General features: G+C 41.8%; 1 protein-coding gene across 3 annotated transcripts in view; it reads right to left on the bottom strand.

Annotated features, from left to right (window-relative positions):
• Nucleotides 1-9,128: 9,128 nt before the first annotated feature.
• GRM1 (glutamate metabotropic receptor 1) overlaps nucleotides 9,129-21,514 on the bottom strand; it is a 342,170-nt gene continuing 329,784 nt past the window's right edge. For 2 of the 3 annotated variants that reach the window (XM_083176182.1, XM_083176181.1), the window contains exon 9: nucleotides 9,129-13,502. In XM_083176182.1, coding sequence (XP_083032308.1) covers nucleotides 12,686-13,502 — 817 coding nt within the window. In that variant the 3' untranslated portion in view covers nucleotides 9,129-12,685. The remainder of the gene's footprint in view (nucleotides 13,503-21,514) is intronic. The other variant, XM_083176184.1, reaches the window with a different exon arrangement.

Genomic DNA, 21,514 nt, shown 5'->3' with positions numbered 1-21,514 from the left:
GACTCAGACCTTGAATTGCTGTAGCACTATTTGCTGAGCGAGAAGTGCTGCTGATTTTGAAAAGTCTGGCCGGACGCTGATTGGCCAGACGCTCAGCCAATCAGTGTCCGGACAGTCTTTTCAAAATCTGCAGCGCTTCCCGCCTGGCAACAAATAGCCTTACATCAAGGTCTGAGCGAGCTGCCTGGATGACCGCTGACAGTGGCTGCACGGATCCCCGCTACACGCCGCTTGGATAGCTAAATCAAGCTCCCAACCCCGACTCAGCTGCCTGGATCACAGCTGAGTCGCCGCTGCCTCTGCCTGGACAGATGCCGCTGACAGTTGTACCCGGATCCCCGCCACAAGCTGCCCAGGTAGCTGCTTCAAGCTCCCATCCCCCCCCCTTGCTACTGCACATAGGTGGGTGGAGGGGGGTTGTGAGGAGGAGAGGGGGGGGGCTAAAATTTATTTTGCCCATGGGCCCACTAGATTGTTAAGACGGCCCTGGCTGGAGGTGTAAACTGAGTTATAAAGCCATCCTGCTCCTGCAACACCCCCTCTGCTCTAGTCTCTGCTGCCCAACTCCGCAGATTCTAGCTCTATATCTCCTGTCCCCGGGTATGGATCATTAGGTCTACAAGATGATGGTCGACTAGCATTGGGTTGACACCATTAGGTCAACATGCAGAAAGGTCGACATTGGTCTAGGTCAACATGGGTCTAGGTCAACAGGTCATTAGGTCGACATGGGCAAGGTCGACAGTCAAAAGGTCGACATGGTGTTTTTCACTGTGTTTTGACCCGAATGTCAACACAGTCAACATGGACAATGAAACGTAGCACCGCGTCCCCTCATATGGCTCGCTCCGCTCGCTATGCTACGGGCACGGTGAATCGCTACTCTTGGCACACTATTTTATTGTCCCAACACGCCATAGTGGATGGTAGGGTACGAAATACCGCCTGTCGGCACATGTCGGCTCAAAAAACAGTCAAAAACTACATGTCGACCTTTTGACTGTCGGCCTTGCCCAGGCCGACCTAATACTTGTGTCGACCAAATGACCTGTCAACCTAAACCCATGTTGACCTAAACCCATGTTGACCTAGACCCATGTCAACCTTTCTGCATGTCGACCTAATGGTGTCAACCCAATGCTTGTCGACCCAATGACCCCCTAATGAATATCCCCTCCCCCCAGTGCCTAGACTACAGCTGTCCTGGGTGTCAGGGGCACCTCCGTGGGACTCTGTATCACTAGTGATTCTCTGCATTGTTGCTGCCACTGTGAAAGGTTATTCCATGTGATATATATGTATAGACACAGTCATGCAGCAGCTGCTGGGAGTGATGCTCACAGCTGGGATAATCTCTTCAACACCCTGCTGCAGCCCCTGCACCATACACAGCTGGGAGACGCTCTCTCACAGCTGCCTTCCTGCTCCGTCTTCCAATCTGCTGTGTCATAATGTCTCCCAACCAGATGTGACCTTCCTTTCATCCATTGGACAGAAAGTCATGGTAAGTTCATGGGGAGGGAGGAGCTGAAGTGATTTAATTTTGTGAGGAATGTTATTTAGTCTAGTAATTTAGTACAGTGTGTAGGGGATGTAGCATAGTAGCATAGTGATGTAGTGCAGCGTGTAGGGGATGTAGCATAGTGATGTAGTGCAGCGTGTAGGGGATGTAGCATAGTGATGTAGTGCAGCATGTAGGAGATGTAGCATAGTGATGTATTGCAGCATGTAGGGGATGTAGCATAGTGATGTAGTGCAGCGTGTAGGGGATGTAGCATAGTGATATAGTGCCGCGTGTAGGGGGATGTAGTGTAGTGCTGTAGTGCTGTAGCGTAGCATGCAGGGAATGTAGCATAGTGATGTACTGTAGTGCAGTGTGTAGGGGGATATAGCGTAGTGATGTAGTGTGACGCGTAGGGGATGTAGCATAGTTATGTAGTGTAGAGGGATGTAGCATAGTTATGCATTACTTACAACCATCAATTTAGATAAGGAAGGTTTATTGTGTGTCCACAGTCTATCATAGAAATACAATATTTGCCTTATAACTAAACAGAAATTCAAATATAGAGATAGGAGAAGGCAGTTTCTTTTCACTTCGTCATGGATGGGACATTCCCGTGTCCCGCCCGGCACCGGCATTGTACCGCGGGGGGGGGGGGGGCAGTTGGGAGTACCCACCGTCACCTGGTGAATAGACGCTGTGCATTCCCATACTAGAGAGGCTGGAGGCTGGCTGACCAGCAGCTTACAGAGCCACTGGTCAAGCCCCCTCAGTTGCAAAAACTGGGGTGTGGCCTCATGGAAATTATGCAATTTACAGGCCACGTCCATCACAGATAAGCCACGCCCATCATAGCTAAGCCAAGCCCCCTAATTTTGGGCACACTCAGGGGTCCTTCTTTACCTGTCTACAAAGTTGGGAGGTATGCTTTGTGAATTACACTTCTGCTTTTTATACATTTTACCTTTTGTTTTTACATTGATAAAACTTATCTTAGAAAATATTATTGCTTGTTTGGCTTTAGTAAAATAAGGTGTTGTATTTGTTTTTATCATGTGCTGACAAAGAAATGAACAGTGAACATTGATTCTGTGACCATGGGAATAGTAAACTCATTCCTCAGCAATCAGTTGCTTCAAATTGCTCTTTACAGTTTCATCAAGGGTCAGGAGCACCCTCAGTGGGGTTTTGTGTTGCTCATAAAACTTGCAGGTTGTTGAAAATGTTTTTATACTGTCATCATGCAGGAACTTCCAAAACTGCAGGAGGCTGTCAACAGAGGGAGGAGGAGAAAAGCCTGTAAATTCCTGACCTGCAGGATGAATAGGGTGAGCGCTGTCAGTGTGTTTGTCTGACCTGTCAGACTGTCTAACTCAACTGTGAGTCTGTCTTCTAATGCTATCATTGTGGCTGTGCCTCAGTCCTGCTTTTGTGTCTGACTGTCCTGGCAGTAAATCTGGGTCCCAGACCGGTATGGTATGTGTGTTCTCCAATGTTTGATTGAGCAGCTCTCACCACTGTTTTTATATGCAAGAGGCATTTGTTGGGACCTGCATTTGGAGGGCATGCTGGTTCCTGTAGTGCCACAAGGAGGATTTAGAGGTAACTCCTGATAGGCTGGCTCTCAACTTAGATATATTCTTAAGTGCTGTTATCATGTAGCCTTAAGTAGACAATTGTCATTCACAGAGGCTGCTGCGTCCATGTTCCTGGCAACAGCCCCAAAACATGACAGATCTTGGGAAGATCTGCATGGAAGAGTGGGACAAAATACCTGCTACAATGTGTGCAAACCTGGCCAAGAACTACAGGAAACATTTCACCACTGTAATTTCCAAACAAGGTTATATTAAGTATTGAGTTAAACTTTTTGATTGTCCAAATATTTATTTTCCATAAGAATATATAAATAAATTGTTTAAAAATCATACAATGTGATTTCCTGGATTTTTTTCCACATGCTGTCTCTCACGGTTCAAGGGTACCTATGATGGAATTTACAGACCTTCTTATTCTGCCCCACTAACAGGGGACAGTTTACATTATTATATTGTGACAAGGATCACAAACATAGGAACTCAGATGAAGACTTAGATGTTTATTTTCAACAGCAGGTCACAGCATTCCAGGTTAATTCCATATGCAATCATAATTACAGGCAGTAGCATACAGGAAACCTCAGCATAGCAGACTCTTGAAGGCCCCAGTGGTCCTTACCATAGTCCAAACACCATGGCCTATTGCTTGGGCGGCTAATTAACCATCAAAAGCATGCTGACTCTGCCCTGGAAATCCTTATATCAGGAAGTCCCAGGTGCTGCTGATTACACATCTGGGTTCTGCTACTGCTGCAAAACCTGGTGGGGAGATATCTCTATTGTCTGTTTGTGTGTCTCTGAAACATTGGCAGTGAGTGAACTACATCTCTTTCTCTCACACAAGCACAAGCACAGAGGCAATCACAAGGTAGCAGACTAGAGATGGAGCACCTCTCAGCCAGCGCTGGGAAGGCGCTCCAGCTGACGGGGACGTGCGAGCATCTCACACGCTTGTGCTTCCCAGTCACTCGGCGGCGGGGAGGGGAATCCCTGCCTGTCTCCGCTTCAGGGAGATGGGCAGGGCTAGAAGGGAGTGCAGGGGGGCTAACGGTGAAGTGGCAGGGAGATGGCGGAGGGCTCCGTCAGAATGGGGTGCGTGAGTGTCTTGTGCACACACGCCCCCTTCCGGCGGATTGCGGATGTTGGCTGGCGATTGGATCTGGAACTTTTAAAGCGTTTGCTTCAGGTGGGCTTACTAGTAACACAGTATATATATATATATATATATATATATATATATATATATATATAATATACACACACACACGCACAAACACACAGTATGTACATATAGAACCCAGTGCTTTTACTTAATTCACATTTATTTGATACTTGTTAGAGATTGCTTTAATGGTTGTTGCTGAACAGGCTCCATAATCTTCACTGCTGCAGCTGTGTTCTCACGTTCTCCTCTACTTTCTTGCAGCCTGTGCGTCGTTCCAGGTAATGAGCTGCAGCAGGCTTTAAAGATTCGATTGAACAACTGACAACTGCCCAGCGCTGCTATGCCGCAGCAGCCTCTGTGAATGACGACTGTCTGTCAGGGGCTGGCTGCAGTGCTTTGGATTGGAACAGTAATGAAGATCTGAAGGCTGGTGTCAGGGGACCCTTTAAGAAAATACATCTGGGGCACTGGCGTAACTACAGCACCGCAGCCCCCGCGGTCGCGGGGAGGCGCTGGGTAAGTGCGGGCGCCGGGGGGCTGCGGTGCTATCGTAATGCCCCATCCCCGCAGCGTTACCTATATTCGCTGCGGCGGTCCCGGCTCCCCTGGCTATTGCGACGGGCTACCATAAAATGTCCGCCCCCATATAGCAGCCAGTTCTTTAAAACTGTCTGCTGTATGGGGGCGGCCATTTTGTGATGGTCCGTGTTTCATATCAGAATGAAGCCAGGATGGGAGCCGGGACCAGCGCAGCGAATACAGGTAAGTATGCGGGGGATGGGGGGTTGGGGGGGCATCGGCGTCCGGAGTGGTGGTGGGGTGAGGGGGGGGGGGAGGGGGGGGGGGGCGCGTGTTTTATTATCGGCGGGGGGGCGCCAAAATTATAGTTACGCTGCTGATCTGGGGTACTTGACCCCAGAGTCCCCTTAATCCGGCTCGGAGAGTGGCTGTTCACCACAGCATGTATGTGTAAAATTGGCAGTGATTTTATTTTTTTAAGTTTACATTACTTGCTTTAATATGTGGAACACATTAGGTAAGCATGAAAACTTAAAAAAAAACTTTGGCCCTTATTCTGATCGGTGCGGCCCGATCAGAATATGCGGCCGCAACCGTGCAGGCGAATCCCCGCCTTCCATACGGATCGCCACCTGCCGTCCGTATGCGGATATGTGGCGATCCGTATGAAATTGTACGGGGATACGCCTCCTCCATGGTGGGAGCAGCCCCTGCATTCGATGGTCGCCGAACATCGAATGCAGGGCCGCACGCTCCACCAGGTCCCGCAACACAAGACCACACGGACACTTGTCCGTGTGAAATCATGTATAGGGGCGGGCAGCTGACATCCGGCGATGTCAGATGCCCGCCCCGTACCCACGCGTCACGGCCTCATTACCATGCATACGCCCCGCGTTTGCATGGGAACGCCCATGAAACGGGGGGCGTATGCATAGGGTAATGAGGCTAAGTAGCCCCTCACGCCCCTCTACGCCCCCTGTGCGGCGTATAAAGAATCCGTGCGGCGAAATCGCCTGCACATGCGCAGAGTGACCTCTGCACATGCGCAGACGATCAACATCGGCGGTCCGTCCGCATGCGGGAATTTCCGCACCGATCAGAATAAGGGCCTTTGTGTTGCAGTTTAGACATTGGAATTGACCACGTACTTATTGTAATATTTAACATACCTGAAACACACATTGTCAGAACGCTGTAACTCAACTGTAACTCAAAGAGAAGTCTTTGTAAATAAAAAACAATGGGACTCAACAAAATCGATATGAAGTAATTAGAGATGTGCAGGTTCTGATTTACTTTGATTTACTCTGATTTCAAAGCAGGATCTTATTGGCTATCCCAAATCACATGACAGTTGTTGACTGTTGATAACCAATAAGATCCTGCTTTGAAATCAGAGTAAATCAGAGCCTGCACATCTCTAGAAGTAATTTACTGTAACTGCAAAAAAGTTATATTATGTTACTTGGTTCCTGCGGTAAATCAAGCATTTGGAAAAACTGAGTTTTTGTATTACTTTCTACTATCCTGTTGCAATGCTTATATACAGTTGCTTATACAGGTTGGAACAGAAAAAATACATGATTTTGGTATCTTAGTTCCCCCTCCAAATGTATCGCGGGAATAACGTGTGATATATTTAAACACACGGCCACTGGGCACACAGAGTAGGGAGAAAAAAGAAGGCCAAAAATCGGGCGCACAGTATCTGGTATAATTATTAGATTTAGAAAAAGTGGCACCTGCTGCTCTCAATTGAGGAATTCTGCAATCCCCAGCGTTATTCAAATGTATACAAAATATGGAGACAATATTTAGAGAGCACACATGTGACACTGTTACTATTCTAATTGAAAAATGTATTGGTACTTGTTTCCTAGCACGGCGCCCGTCAGGTTGATCGCATGCCTTAAGTTTAAGGTACTTAAGGCATGCGATCGACGCGATGGACCCGATTTTCTGTCAATCACCAGTTTATTTGCAGGTAAAAGAGAAAATTGCGTTGATCGCGTCCATCGCGGGCCATTATAATGGGCCGCGATGCGACCAACGCGATCAACGCGATTTTCCCATAGAGAATAATGTGAAATGATTTTTAAAGTTAAAATCGCGTCGGTCTGGCCCGCGATGCGATCGACGCGATCAACGTGATTTTACATAGGGAACAATGGGAAATGGGCCAATATGGCCACTTTCTCATTGTATATTGTTATAAAGTATGGTTAATGCCCCCATTGATAACGCCACCCCACTATTGATGCCAACCCGAAGCGTGGCGAGCCCGCGAGGGGCGGCGTTACGCATCCTTCGACCTTTTCATACCCCCACTATCCATGTCGCCGTGGAGTTGATTATATAAAGTGTGGCGAGCTTAGCGAGCCACCGAGCCCGAAGCGTGGTGAGTGGACGCGCATACCTGTGAAGTTATGTGCGTGCGCTCGTCACGCGTCGGGTTGGCATCAATAGTGGGGTGGCGTTAACAATGGAGGGCCATTTCACCCATCAAGGGGGGGTTTGCTATTAAAATGGGGGGTTTTGGGGCTTTTTACATTGAAATCAATGTAAAATTGGGTCTCAGGAACCATTTTACATTGATTCCAATGTAAAAATCGCGTTGATCGCATCGCATGCGATTTGGTTGGCATGCGATGCGATCTACACGATTTTTCCGACCCGATCAATACAATCAAAATCGCGGGCGCCGTGCTAGGAAACAAGTACCAATGTATTCATATTCTCACACATATAATTGGGCTAATTAGCTTATTAAGTAATGAGAGATGCTGATAATTGTCCACAGCTTTTCATGTTTTTATTAACATCATTTGATGTATATGCAATCTATTTAGTTTTATATATATTTTTTATATTTTTATTGTCTATTATATGTGTGTGAATATGAATACATTTTTCAATTAGAAAAGTAACAGTGTCACATGTGCGCTCTCTAAATATTGTCTCCATATTTTGTACACATTTGCTTATACAGGTTGAGTATCCCAAATCCGAATATCCGTTAGCTAAAATATTCAGAAAACCATAGTTTCCAGAATGTACTTTTATCGGCTAAAAACTTACTGGGGTCATCTGTAATTGGCACTACTGGGGAAATGATATGTAGCTGGCACTAGTGGGGAAATGATATGCAGCTGGCACTACTGGGTAAATGATATGCAGCTGGCACTACTGAGGAAATGATATGTAGCTGGCACTACTGGGGAAATGATATGTAGCTGGCACTACTGGGGAAATGATATGCAGCTGGCACTACTGGGGACATCTGTAACTGGCACTACTGAGGACATGGTATGTAGCTGGCCCTAAATATGTCCAGTAAATGATTGCTTGGCATTCAAATTCAGTGCCTGAAACTGTACACAAACTTTGTTTCATGTTTTAAAACCTTGTTTCATGCACAAATAAAATATATTTGTTTGCACTTCATGTGTTTGATGTGTTTGTACAACATAAACGCAAGATACCTCATTCAAATATAGAAATATCCCAAAATACTGAATAATCCCTTATCCAAAATGCTTCTGGCCCAAAGCTTTTTGGATAAAGGATACTCAACCTGTGTAGAATTGAAGTAAATTACTGTACCTTAAGGTAATATATATAGCACAATCAAACATGCAGTGGTGGATCATACATGCTTTCTTTTTAGCTGCAATTATGGAGATCTCAGAAGGGAGGTCTAAGGGGAAAATGGGTGGTATATGACAACGTAATTTGCCTCATCATGGCATGCCAGTGATGCATTTCGCATCTTCAGCCACTGAGGGGCCAGCTGTATGACACACCATTGAATCCACATACAGCAGAGGCAAGGCCTTATGAAGTGAATAGCAGTATTGGGAGCAGTGATGGCTACAGGAGGGGGGGGGGGGGTTGTGCAGCACAATCCAAAATTCAAGTGGTTCCACATCCACTGTCATGGAGTCAGTTTGGAATGGCAGTTGGTGGCAGCTGTGCCTCCCCTATTTGAATTTTAAACTGTGCTGCAGCCCCCCCCCCCCCCCCCCGCCTTTCCCGTTCTGGAGCTTCCCCTGATTGGGAGGCTTCTGGATTGGATGGTAGGCAAGTGTGAGTTGGATGTGCCTCACTTACTACAAAAGCCACAATTGTGAGATTGCAGTTTCATGATCCTTTCTGCCAGGGCAGCATTAAGGCTTGGGGGGGTGGGTACAGTTTCCCTTGCACCCCACCCCCCTTAATCTGGCTATAATTTCTGCTGTATATCTAAACTAAGCTCTTGCGTAAAGAATCCATTAAAATCTGCAACACACAAAACATAGATCCTGAGAATCTCCCAAATAAAGCGATAAACCAGATAGAAAACATTTACAATTTTTATTGTGTCATCAATGCAAATATTTTACATTCATTGACATGATAAATGAATGGCAGCATTAATATGGTAAACACCATAATATTGTATATGCAGTGTCGGTTTTAGCTTCTTTCATCACTTGCTCATACATCATACAGTACGTTGTGGCCTACTAACAATTAAAATGGACCACGGCAATGCAATAAAAAGTTCTTCACATTTAATGCCACCAGAAACACTGTAATTTCCTTGGCAAAATATAGATAATTATCCTCTGAAATAGAAAAAGGCAGAGGAAACATGCAACATAGAAAACAAAACTATTATGCCAACACTGAGGTAAATATGTTCTGGTTGTTCCAAATTAGAGTTTGTCAACCTGTGGCTCTCCGGCTGTTTTGAATTGCAGCTAGCTGACAATGCATGCTGGGAAATATTGTTCAAAAACAAACTGGGGAACACTAGATGGCCTGCTCTTATTCTACATGTGGGTCACATTAAGCTATAGGGAAACATTCTAATCTGGTACAATAAATATCTATGAAAATAGTTGCAATAAATTGACATCAATGTATGCACATTTTGTTAACAATAAATACTCAATGGTGCAATTTACATTTCTATAGGTTTATTTTAAATGGTATGCACACTTATTGCAAACACTTTCATATTTCTAACATGTAAACCAAAAAATGTGTGACCTTAAAAGCTACTGTATCTCACCCATCACAAGACAAAGGGTGAGATTTAATAGGATGAGAGATTCAGAAAGTGAGAGATTTGGTAAGAAATCTCCAGTTTTTTTTAAAGTGGCAATCGTTTACACAGCAAAATCAGACTGGTTTAGCAGTGTAAATGATTGCCGCTTTAAAAAAACTGGAGATTTCTTACCAAATCTCTCACTTTCTGAATCTCTCATCCTATTAAATCTCACCCCCAGTGTACTAAATTCTGCTTACACATAAGGCGATAGTAGCTGTATCTAAAAGAATAGTGTTCAGTGTTTTTTATTCTTTGTATAATTCATAAACACAGATTGACATAAAATTATCAGTATTATATATTTGTGTAATAATTCATCAGTGGTAACTTATATAGTTCAAATATACAGATAAAACAATGACATACATTTTCATAACCACAGTGATTCAAAATATACAAACAATGATCAAGAACAGTGTAAGAAGAGTGATAAATAGGTTATACCTTCCATACTAGCTATCTGTCATTTTGTATGTCATTAGAAGGTATCCAGATATACTTGAATATTGAGGGAAACAAACATACTTTTGGAGAAATACAAACAACCACCTATTTTAGTGGTCATTGACTACAATTACAATTGGTAGAACACACTGCTCTGCTCTCAATATAACTAGAGCTGTGTTAGTAGTACCTAGTTATGTCATCATCACACCTAAAAGAGGCCATTCAACCCACACGCTCACCATGTGCACTTTAGAAAAAGCATTGTAACATTTATAGTTATATTATATACACTATAGCAAATGTTTTTCTAGCCTGGAAAATAAAATAGATTATTCACATTTTGGTATGGTAGGTACTTCTTATAATTAAGGAACAAATACCTATTATTTTCATTCAGAAAACCTTTGACCTTGTATATTGAAATACCATTTAGATTTTGGTCAGTTAAGCAATGTAGATTAAGAATGATAGTAAAATGATCAGATATCTGTAACATTTTCAAAGCAAGTTCTTCAACTGAGCTGATTATTATTATTATTATTATTAGTAGTAGTAGTAGTAGTAGTAGTAGTAGTAGTAGTATCAATTATCTTCATTTGTCTTTAGTCTTTGTTTTTATATTGACTTTGAGTATTGGTTTTCTTATACTTCAGCCAGTCTAAGACCAGATGCTCTGATTGGCCTTTATGTTTTGTCGCATGTACTTTTGTTGCAGTAAGTAAAGGTGGCCATACACACGCAGATTTATCTGCAGATCTGTCCGGTTGGAACAAAAACCTGGTTATGGATGAGAGCAAATGACAGTTGACCATTTGCTTGGAAAAGCTGGGAAACTGCCAAACTGTCACTCATCCATAACCATGTTTTTGTTCCAACCAGCCAGATCTGAAGATAAATCTTACTAGTGTATGGGCACCTTAAGTGTGACAGAGTATTCAAATGTTGTAGAACAGTGTGGCATATTAAGGTGGCTATACATTTGCCATCTTTGCCATTCATCACCGGGAATCCCCAGAATGCCCCCGCTGCCCTCGTCGGCAGAGAGTTTCTCTGACTGGGACGCGCAAGCGTCTCATGCGCACACGCGTCCCAGGCACTCAGTGGCGGGGATCGAATTCCTGCCCGTATCCGCCCAGTTCTATCGCCAACCACCGGCTGAATGAGTGGCACTCCATCTGTATCAACAACAGGATAAATATTCAATTTGACCACTCAACATGCCAACGTTTCTAATAACTTCCAGGGAAACCTAGTACTGGTGATGTGTTCTACAACACTCCTCCTTTGCCTGTATGTACCAGAATTACCAATAATGATCCTAATAATTATTCATTGGAAATATATTAACTCTGCCTATGTTTTTATTATTTATATGTGCCTATAGTACCTCAGGGCACCATAGAGTTTACATGTGCTTTGGACACCATCTTCACTGCAAATTGTGACAATTGAAATAAAACAAAACAAATATTGTGACATTTTTAGTCATGAAATAAAATAAAAAAGCCTAATTGGCTAATATGAGCAAATAGATTTTCATTTTATTCTTCAATTTCTTCAATTTCTTCATTTTGAAAAATGTGCACTGTGTAAGTTGAGTATATGTAAAAAACAATAGATAAAAAGGAGATGTGCTGTTATTATAAACAAATGGGACAGTGGCAGTTTTGTTTTGTGCCACCCTGTGCCACCCAGATTGAGTTTTTTTTAAACTCAATCTGCACATAGAAAGAAAAGAAAATCTAAATTTTAAAGCATATCCTTTTATACAAACTATCGGTAATATTAGCTTTCCTTTTACACCATTTTAATATACTATCTAGTTTCCTAGCATCAAACTGAATTAAACTGAATTAAAGAGTTTGGTAGAATAAAAAGAGTTTAAAAAAAATCAACCAGAAGATTCATTTTTGAAAAGTCTACATCATGCAATACGCAAAAATGAATTATTAAGACTGATTCACTTTACAGAAATTGTAAACATAAATGTGTGTCACAAGGTGACTTCAGTTGTCAGTTAAGTATCATGATCTGTTTCTACTAAGACCAAGGTAACAGATGTTGATGGCATATACCAACATTTTCAACTATGTATATGAACAGGGTACAGTAATATATATTTCTTTAGATGTAGGTTACAAGTTTGTGCTTAGTTAAATATACTGCATCTAGATAGTAATACAATGAACAAATAAATATGAATGATAAGACTCGGAGCCCTCATAAAGATCAGTTTTAGTGCAGCACACTTATTATTTGCTTTCCTTCTGTTATAACATACTGTATGCTATAAAATGTCTTTCCCATTGCCACTTGGCAAGCCCTGTGGTGCTTCATACATGCAAGAATGCTGTCTACAAGGTGGATGAGGTTTGCTTATAGTCCCTTAACATAACTGAAACATATGCCACACTTGGGGGTGTACAGAGTACTGATTCAGACACAGGCGAACTAGGCACAGAACTGCCCGAAGCTACTGAATCCCGGAAAGGGGATGGAGGAGTCAAAGCAGGTGAGTCCTCCAGTACTAGTTTGCTTGGAACTAGTTCTTCATCAGGAGTATCTGTACTATCATATATGTAATTCCGAATGAGGTTCAATTTTTCACTCTCTACCTCCTCCGTGGAAGAGTCTATACCTTCACTGAAAGCTACCATTTGAAGTGGAAGCACTTGCTGAGTGGGATAGATGGAATCAAGTCCATTCTCTGGACCTGGTATTGGAATAACAGAGTTAAAGTCTGGAATACCAGTAGAGAACTTGTTGATCACTCCGTGAAGCTGATCCAAAATAGACTTTTGCAATGGTAAGCTTTTGGAAACTTGCTCAGACAGGTAGACCGGGCCCTCCTCAAATTCTTGAGATGGCGGAGGAGTTGCATTTAAGCGCCTATGTATCACCATGGATGGACTGCTAGGTAGGGTGAACCTAACTGGCTCGTTCTCTTCTTCCTCTTCCACATTGTATAAGGTGTTAGTGCTAATATCTGAAAACGTGAGGCTCTTGCTTTGAACTGGGTAGCCTTTGGTTATAGGCTTTATCACAGCTGTCTGGTTTGATGATCCTGCCTCCTTGGTCTTCACGTGCACTGATAGTCTGTGCCACATGTGTTGTCCCTTCTGTACTTGTCTTCCACCTGGTTCAGACCATGACACAGACTTTCCATTAGAACTATGAATAAAATAAAGATGGATGCATTTGAATAAACAGCATGCAGATAATCACATCAAAATAAAAGTAGCAAAATATGTAAAGATGAGTGGTTTTGTTATTTCTGAAAACCTTTTCTTATGTTTACTATAATTTAATATGGTTACTTAGATTTTCAGTTATTATTGTGAGTTGTGTGAACAATATCCGTTTTTATTTTATAATTGAATTCTAGATATGTCTTTGTCTAACCTATATTATTAGTAGAGAAAAAAAGATTGCTGTCAAACACTGTAGTTTATGTTTATACTATGCTATTTATGTACTGAGACCACAGTTAATTCTAAAGCATGGGGATTTCATTTAAACTTAAGCATTATTGTTTAATTGTTTTTTTAAACAGAATATAGTGGTTAGATAGATCATTTAAAATGATGACATATTGAGTTTTATTTAATGGAAAAAAAAAAAACAATATGAAAAAATATTTTTAGTATGATGTCCCATTAATTTATTATGATGTAATGTATGGTTAGGTATAACATTTAATGGATAATTAAAAATATATATTTTTTTGTACCACCTTTCAGTTTGGCATCATACATTTTAAAAAAATAAGATAACCTAGCATTATTTTCTTTTATGGTTTTTACCAACAAGTAAAAAAAATATGAATGAAAAAATAACTGAAAATATATTTTCTTGATGTCTTAGTATTCATTTATGATAAAAAATGTTGGTACTTATATGTTAGTTGGGCGCCCAATTAGCATACGTACAGTTACTTAGGGGAAATCGCATCGCACCGAAGCGAGCCCGAAGCGCGGCGAGCGGACGCGGAATACTTTACATGTATTCCCCGTCCCCTCGCGGGGCTCGATCTGCTCGCCACACTTCGGGCTGGGTGGCTCGCTGCGCTCACCACACTATATAAAATCATATCCACGCCGACGTGGATAGTGGGATATGAAAAAGTTGGAGGACGCATTCCGCCGCCGCTTGCCACGCTTCGGGGTGGCGTGGAAAGTGGGGGGTGCCTAAAGCATCATTGTATGTCATACAATGCTATTATGGTATACCTAATGTCATGGCATTGTTCACCCTATAAAATCGCACCGCATGCGATTTTGCGGGAGGTGCGATGCGATCCCCCCAGGGCTAAGAGAGCAGTGAATAAATTACATAGGAAAATCGCATCGCCCTTAAAATGGCCCATGCAATGCGATGCAATGCGATTTCCCTACGCAGAATAGCCCACTTAGCAAATAGCCCAACTAACATATAAGTACCCATTTTTTGTTTGAAATTTTTTATCACTCTATTTGCTAATTATTTTTAATACCTTAGATGCAATATTCAGTATTATGGAAATACTGCATTTATTGTATTATTTCCCCCAACTGTTGCATTAGAAAGGATAGTATCAGTTTAAGGGTTTTTTCCATCCTGATTGGGTAGGACTGTTGAGAAGGGTGAATTTAAAATGTGTTTTAAGGAACAGACGGGGGGGGCAGACATTTTTTTAAAAGCAATGGGCATGGCCTGTGAGTCTGTGACATGTTCATGTCTCCTTTTTCATGCTTGTAATACTAATCCCCCATCAACAATTTGGGAGCTATAATTTTTTTTTATTATTTATAAATGTCTTCATGTAATCTGTAATGATTTCCATGCAAAGTTTCTTTGCAAAAACTGATGAAAGCAAAATAGATGGGCACAAATGCAACAACATAATCTCAGCCCATCAAAGCAGTACAATGGATGCATTTCTTAGCTTACAATTCATGCTCACATAATTTTGACCATAGCTGACATGAAACATGCAATAAATATTAAAAAGAATTTAAAACAGTTTTAAGAAATACACCAAATTAGACAATGGAAGCATGCCAATTGTTAAATTATGAACCAACATATATGCTTATGCATTTCATTGTCAACCTTATGCTGTGTACACACGGTGAGATTCCTTTGCTTTTCGACTAAGATGCGATTGCTATGCAATTTTTGTTAACTCATGTGCTATTTACATGCAATTCATACTATCTACATTCGATTTGCACTGTATAGTCATTGCTGCACTGTATATTTGGCTTTTTGATTTCAGCTGAACGGAAGCGCATATCGGCATCTAATTGGGACAGAAAGCTTAAAACCATGTTCTATCTCCATTCGATGTCTATGTGATCCTGATTAAATGTTGACTATTTCGTCAAAATCGAAGGCTAAATTGCACTGTGTGTACACACCATAAGAAACAGATCTATTCATCAAGAAATAAGAATAAGATAGAACAAAATCACCTTTTATTTTCATTCAGTATATATTACCAATAAAATCAGAACAAATATATAGTAATAAATGTAATTTAAGTTCAACAATGGGTACTTGTGTAGTTTCACGGCGCCAGCATGGCTACGCTGTTCCAGCATGTTCTACGCTGGCCACAAACTATGTTAAAAAAAGTAACTTAACTCCATGCCAACATGGATAGTTCATACCTCCACTATCCATGTTGGCATGGAGTTGATTTTAAATAGCGTGGCGAGCGTAGCGAGCCACCGAGCCCGCAGCGTGAAACTACACAAGTACCCAACAATGTGTAGGAGAGTGTTTATTATATTGTTAGTAGGGCACAAATGCCTAATAAAAGCATAATACAGAAAATGCCCATATTACAGTATTTGAAATATGCCCCATATAAACATCCTGCATGACAGTTTGAAGGTTTGGTTCATGGATGAAAGAGTTGAGATACTGTTATTTTAGCAGACTGATATTACCCGAAACATCACCTTGCTGAGTCAGCAACTGTAAAGAAATCAGTTACTTTTATGACGTCATTAAGACAAGATTACTTTGATGAAGCCATTGAGTCAAAATTAACCATTTTTTTCCTTGTTTACACAATTTTTCTGCTTAGATTTGTTTATTTTATTAAATACAAAAATGTTGAAAAATATATATTTTTTAATTTTAATATATTAATAATAATGTAATTGATATGGAAGTCTATTTCAATATATTAAGAATAATTTCAACTGAGTACCGGCAGTTGGGATTCTGGGGTTGGTATACTGACCACCGGAAACCTGACTGTGGTCCCGGCATACCACACCCCTCGTGTTTCATATCAAATTAATCAACACAGTCTCCTGGTGCATCCTGTTTGCATCACATTGTGAATCGAAACATTTACAGGTTAAAAGGTAAAACAAAAATAAATGTGCAGCATTAATATATGAGGGAACATCTGTATTTAGTACAAAAGCAATATTCCTGAATTTATTATAGCCCAATATACTGTACATGAGCTTAGTAATAGAATATAATCCTTAAAATGTTACAATTTACTAACAATGTTACTTAAAATCCCGTTTTTTCATAATATAAAAATACTGTCATTTTCTAAGTTGATTTTTTGAATATAGGTGAGAGCGACTATGATATAGTTTGGTGGAGACAGGAAGGAAATATTTACATGCTGTATCTGAATAACACATAAAACGGCAATCTACATCCCAAGCTGCAATTTAGTCCTTTCAGCTGATTGAGCTCTTTCCTGAATTACAGAGGCGATGCAGCTGGGGCACTATTCAAAATCTGTTTCCGACCCCAGCACCATAATTTAACATTACTGTAATAAAGGACATCTGTTCTGCTGTGCTGGATTGTTCAATAAAGTCTGACACTTGCATTTTTAAATGACCACTTGCATGGTTCGCAGTCTATTACAGCTAAAAGGAAACTATCTCAGACAGTCAGCTCATGATGTCACACTTTCTATGTCCCAAATATAAGGAAAGTGCTTGGTACAAATGCAATTAAGAATTCATCCAAACAATCCACTCACTCTCCAAATTTGTTCTATTTGTAGTGTCCCATAATTTAATCATTTAATCATTCTTTGTTATTTAGCACTAACCTCTTTTATCACCTGACTCTAGGGCAGGGTTGACTACTCTCCCGGAATGTCTGGGAGGCTCCTGAAAATTGAGTCCACCTTCTTGCCTCCCAGAAGGCGGGGCAAGTCTCTTGTATTGCTGCCAATCTCCCGTGATCCCCCTTGGGTGGGGGGGTCTGTGGGACCAAACAATGCAAATTGCATTATTGTTGCCCCACTCACCACTGTGCAATTCCTAAAATACCAGAATTGTGGGGCGGGGCATGGCCACTGTGATGTGATCATCTTGGTAATGTAAGAGGGTTGCAGTGCCTAGAGTTCAAGGAGGTTCTACCACAACCGTCGAACAGCCCCGACCTTTCATCCCAAAGATGAAAGAGCACCTTAAGGGTCAAGACTTGAATGCTGAAGATGTGGTGAAATCTGCCGTTCGGTCCTGTTGTCAACAAAAACCACAACAACAACAACAACAAAACTCTCAGTTTTGGAGTGGAGAAGGCAACATCACTGTGGTTTTTGCTAACACTGTGATGGATACCCTATTCTAAAGAGAGGGAAACCAGTCTGTGACTTTTTCAGCATTGGTCAAGGTAGTTGATCTACCTCAATAAATCAACGCGTTTCATCTAGAAACTTCATCAGGGGTACGGCAAAAATAATGGTTATCAGAACAAAATCAGAACATTCTTCGATATTCTGATTTTGTTCTGATAACCATTATTATTGCCGTACCCCTGATGAAGTCTCTAGATGAAACGCGTTGTTTTCATATTTTTATGAGTAAAAGTATTTAATGCAAAATGGATCCTGCATCTTGTCTGAATAGATGCTGAAATCGGAAATATGAAGAAATACTAAATATTGAATGTGACATTTTATTATGATATATTAGTGTAATTTTTTTGTAATAATTACTCATTGGTACTTTTAGGATTAGTTTTAGTTTTAAAATTGAGCACACTCTAATCATCTTCTTCTGTACTTCTCCCAGCCCCTCACAAGCAGGAGGGTTATTAGAGGTGCTGCTGTCCCAGTCCCTGTTATTTGGAGTAATAGAGATGCCATGTGCATAGAATAAAAGTATTTAGATGACTTTTACCCCAATTTGTATGGGCAATGTTACTATGAATATAGAAACATTACACATTGGGCTTTATTCTGGTTCACTCCCAGAAGCAAATTCCTTCTCAAATGGACCTTATTTTGGTTCATTCTTTCTGACAAAATCCTTCTTAGATGTGCAAAACCATGTGCACTGCAGGTGGGGCAGATGTAACATGTGCAGAGAGAATTAGATTTGGATGGGGATTTACTTCAAAGTGAGATCTATATTGCAGTGTAAAAATAAAACAGTCACTATTTTCCCTGCACAGAAACAAAATAAGTCACCCAAATCTAACTCTCTCCGCACGTTACATCTGCCCCACCTGCAGTGCACATGGTTTTGTCCATTTAAGAAAGAATTTGCCTCTGAGAGTGAACCAGAATAAGGACCATTGTTATCGAACCCAGTTATTTCCTATTTTAAAGCTTTTTAATACAAAATACATTAGTACATTTGATGCAAAAGCAGACTGACTGTAGGATTGATGCCATACCATACTTAAATTTATAATGACCCATATCACCATGGTAACTAGATACTGCTTCACTAAAGTACAAGAGTTTCTGTTAGAACTAGTAAACAAATGTCTTTGACATCACATAAATGGGAGCGATCTGAGGAATTTCCCATTAGTCCCCTGTGCTTCCATGGGCCTGATTTAAGATAAAAATGAGAGGAGGATATAGTAGAGAAAGGACAGTAGTAATAGGCAAGGATTTTTTATGGGTAATAGTAAAGTAATTGCTTATGATACAGTATGGCATAGTGCCTTGATATGATAAATTGTCTTTGTGTCTCATTAGTCGATGATTTAAGGCTAGGAATCAATATAAGAGCTGCTGGACATTATTTATGTATGACAGGAGCCCAATTCCCTGTACTTGTGTGTTTGGTTAGGTATAAGTTATAGCTAGTGCTATTACTGTACAGCAGGGGTCGGGAACCTTTTTTGTGTAAAGGGCCGTTTGTATGGGGAAAAATCCTTCGGGGGCCAAATGTAAAAATTTCTCTTACAAATTGTCCTGCTGCAGCCGTCCCACACTCTGGCGGCTGCCGCTGAATAGGACTGACAGTCTCCGGCTGCTGTTTATTAAGAGAAATCTCAGGAGAACTACAGACCTCTCGCTAGAATTCCCCTGTACTTGACTCCCGGCAAAGCTGCCGGGTGGGTAGGCGGGCGACTCAGACCGGCTACGGGGGCCACATACGGCCCCCGGGCCTGAGGTTCCCCACTCCTGCTGTACAGATTACAACAGCACAAGGAATGGATAGATTGCAACACAGGAATTCTGTTTGCTGGTTCTGGGTAATAGCCTATTACTAATAGGTCAACAGTAATTAAACTGACATCAACAGGATAACCACTATTGGTCGACAGGCAAAAGGTTGACATGCACTAGGTTGACATTGTGAAAAGGTCGACACAAGCAATAGGTTCACATTGCAATGGTCGACACCTGAAAAGGTCAACATGAATTTTTCATCCACATGACTTGTTCATACTTTATGATCCATGTGGACTACCATTGGGAACAGAAAAGTGGGTACTTGTTTCCTAGCACGGCGCCCACTACTCCATTTATGTAGTGGGCTATTCAGGGTAAGGAAAACGTATCGCATCGCATGCCATAATGGCATGCGATGCGATGCAATTTTTTATTGCATCCTATCTTATTAATGTATTCACTGATTAAGCCCATTAAAAAGATAGGATGCGATAAAAAATCGCATTGCATCGTACCGCATGCCATTAGTGGCATGAGATGCGATGTGATTTTTTATCGCATCCTATCTTTTTAATGGGCTAAGTCAGTGAATACATTAATAAGATAGGATGCGATAAAAAATTGAATCGCATCACATAACGCACCCCCCCCCCCCCCACTATACATGCCACCCTGAAGCTAAGCTACGTTGATTATATATAGTGTGGCGAGCGCAGCGAGCCACCAAGCCCGATGCGTGGCGAGCGGACGCGGAATCCATGTAAAGTAATCCGCGTCCCCTCGCGGGGCTTGCTGCACTCGCCACGCTTCGTGCTCGGTGGCTCGCGGCGCCAGCCACACTATATAAAATCAACTCAATGCCGACATGGATAGTGGGGTAATGAAAAAGTTGGAGGATGCGTTACGCCGCCCCTCACGGGGCTCGCTGCGCTCAGCTTCGGGGTGGCGTGGATAGTGGGGGGGGGGGGCATGCGGTTTTGTGGGACATGCAATGCCATGCCATGCGATATACTGGGGTGCAATGGCAAGAAAAAACAAATCGATCAAATCGCATGCAATGCGATTTCCTTACGGTGCCATACGTAGAATATCTGGCCGCCGTGCTAGGAAACAAGTACCAAAAAGTGTGACAAGCTAGGCACCGTGCGAGGGTACCAGTTACACTAATTGGAGGTCCATGTCCACAGAACTCGTTATAGACAGCAAAAACCATGAAAAACTCATATCGACCTTTCCATGTGCCTCCCATTTCCTTGTCAACCATTTTGTTTGTGTTGACCTTTTGTCCGTGGCGACCTACTGCTTGTCGACCTTTTTCATGTGTCGATCCTTTCACTGTCGACCAATAGTGGTTGACCTAATGACTTTCTACTTACTTACCGTCTATCTAAAAATCCACGCCCCTCTTTGCTTTCTCCAATAGCTGGTAGAAATCTCATGTAGCTTGCATTACCAAGAGCTGGCAGCCAGCAACTGGTAACAAGACCACATGCATGGTAAAGAACTATACTCTGCCAGGCAATACCTAGTGACTTGCAGTGAGGTAAGATAAGTGAGGCAGAACCTTTTCTGCCATACCAGAGGCGTAACTCTGGGAGGCAATGGAGTCAACTGCCGCCGGGCTCCTGCTCCCAAGGGGGCACCTCTTATGCCCTGAAAGTTTGAATTAGTTCATTGAAAGCTGTTGACTCCCCCTCCAAACAACATTTTTCCAAGTGTCACACCCTATTAGACCTTACATCCTATTAGATCTTACTGGTGACAGACACCGTACTGATTGAGGTATTTGGGGGGCACC

The sequence above is a fragment of the Crinia signifera genome, chromosome 3, assembly GCF_055691185.1.
Source record: "Crinia signifera chromosome 3, ASM5569118v1, whole genome shotgun sequence".
Taxonomy (NCBI): domain Eukaryota; kingdom Metazoa; phylum Chordata; class Amphibia; order Anura; family Myobatrachidae; genus Crinia; species Crinia signifera.
The sequence above is the reverse complement of the archived record's forward strand: the minus strand, read 5'-3'. Positions and strand labels throughout refer to the sequence as shown.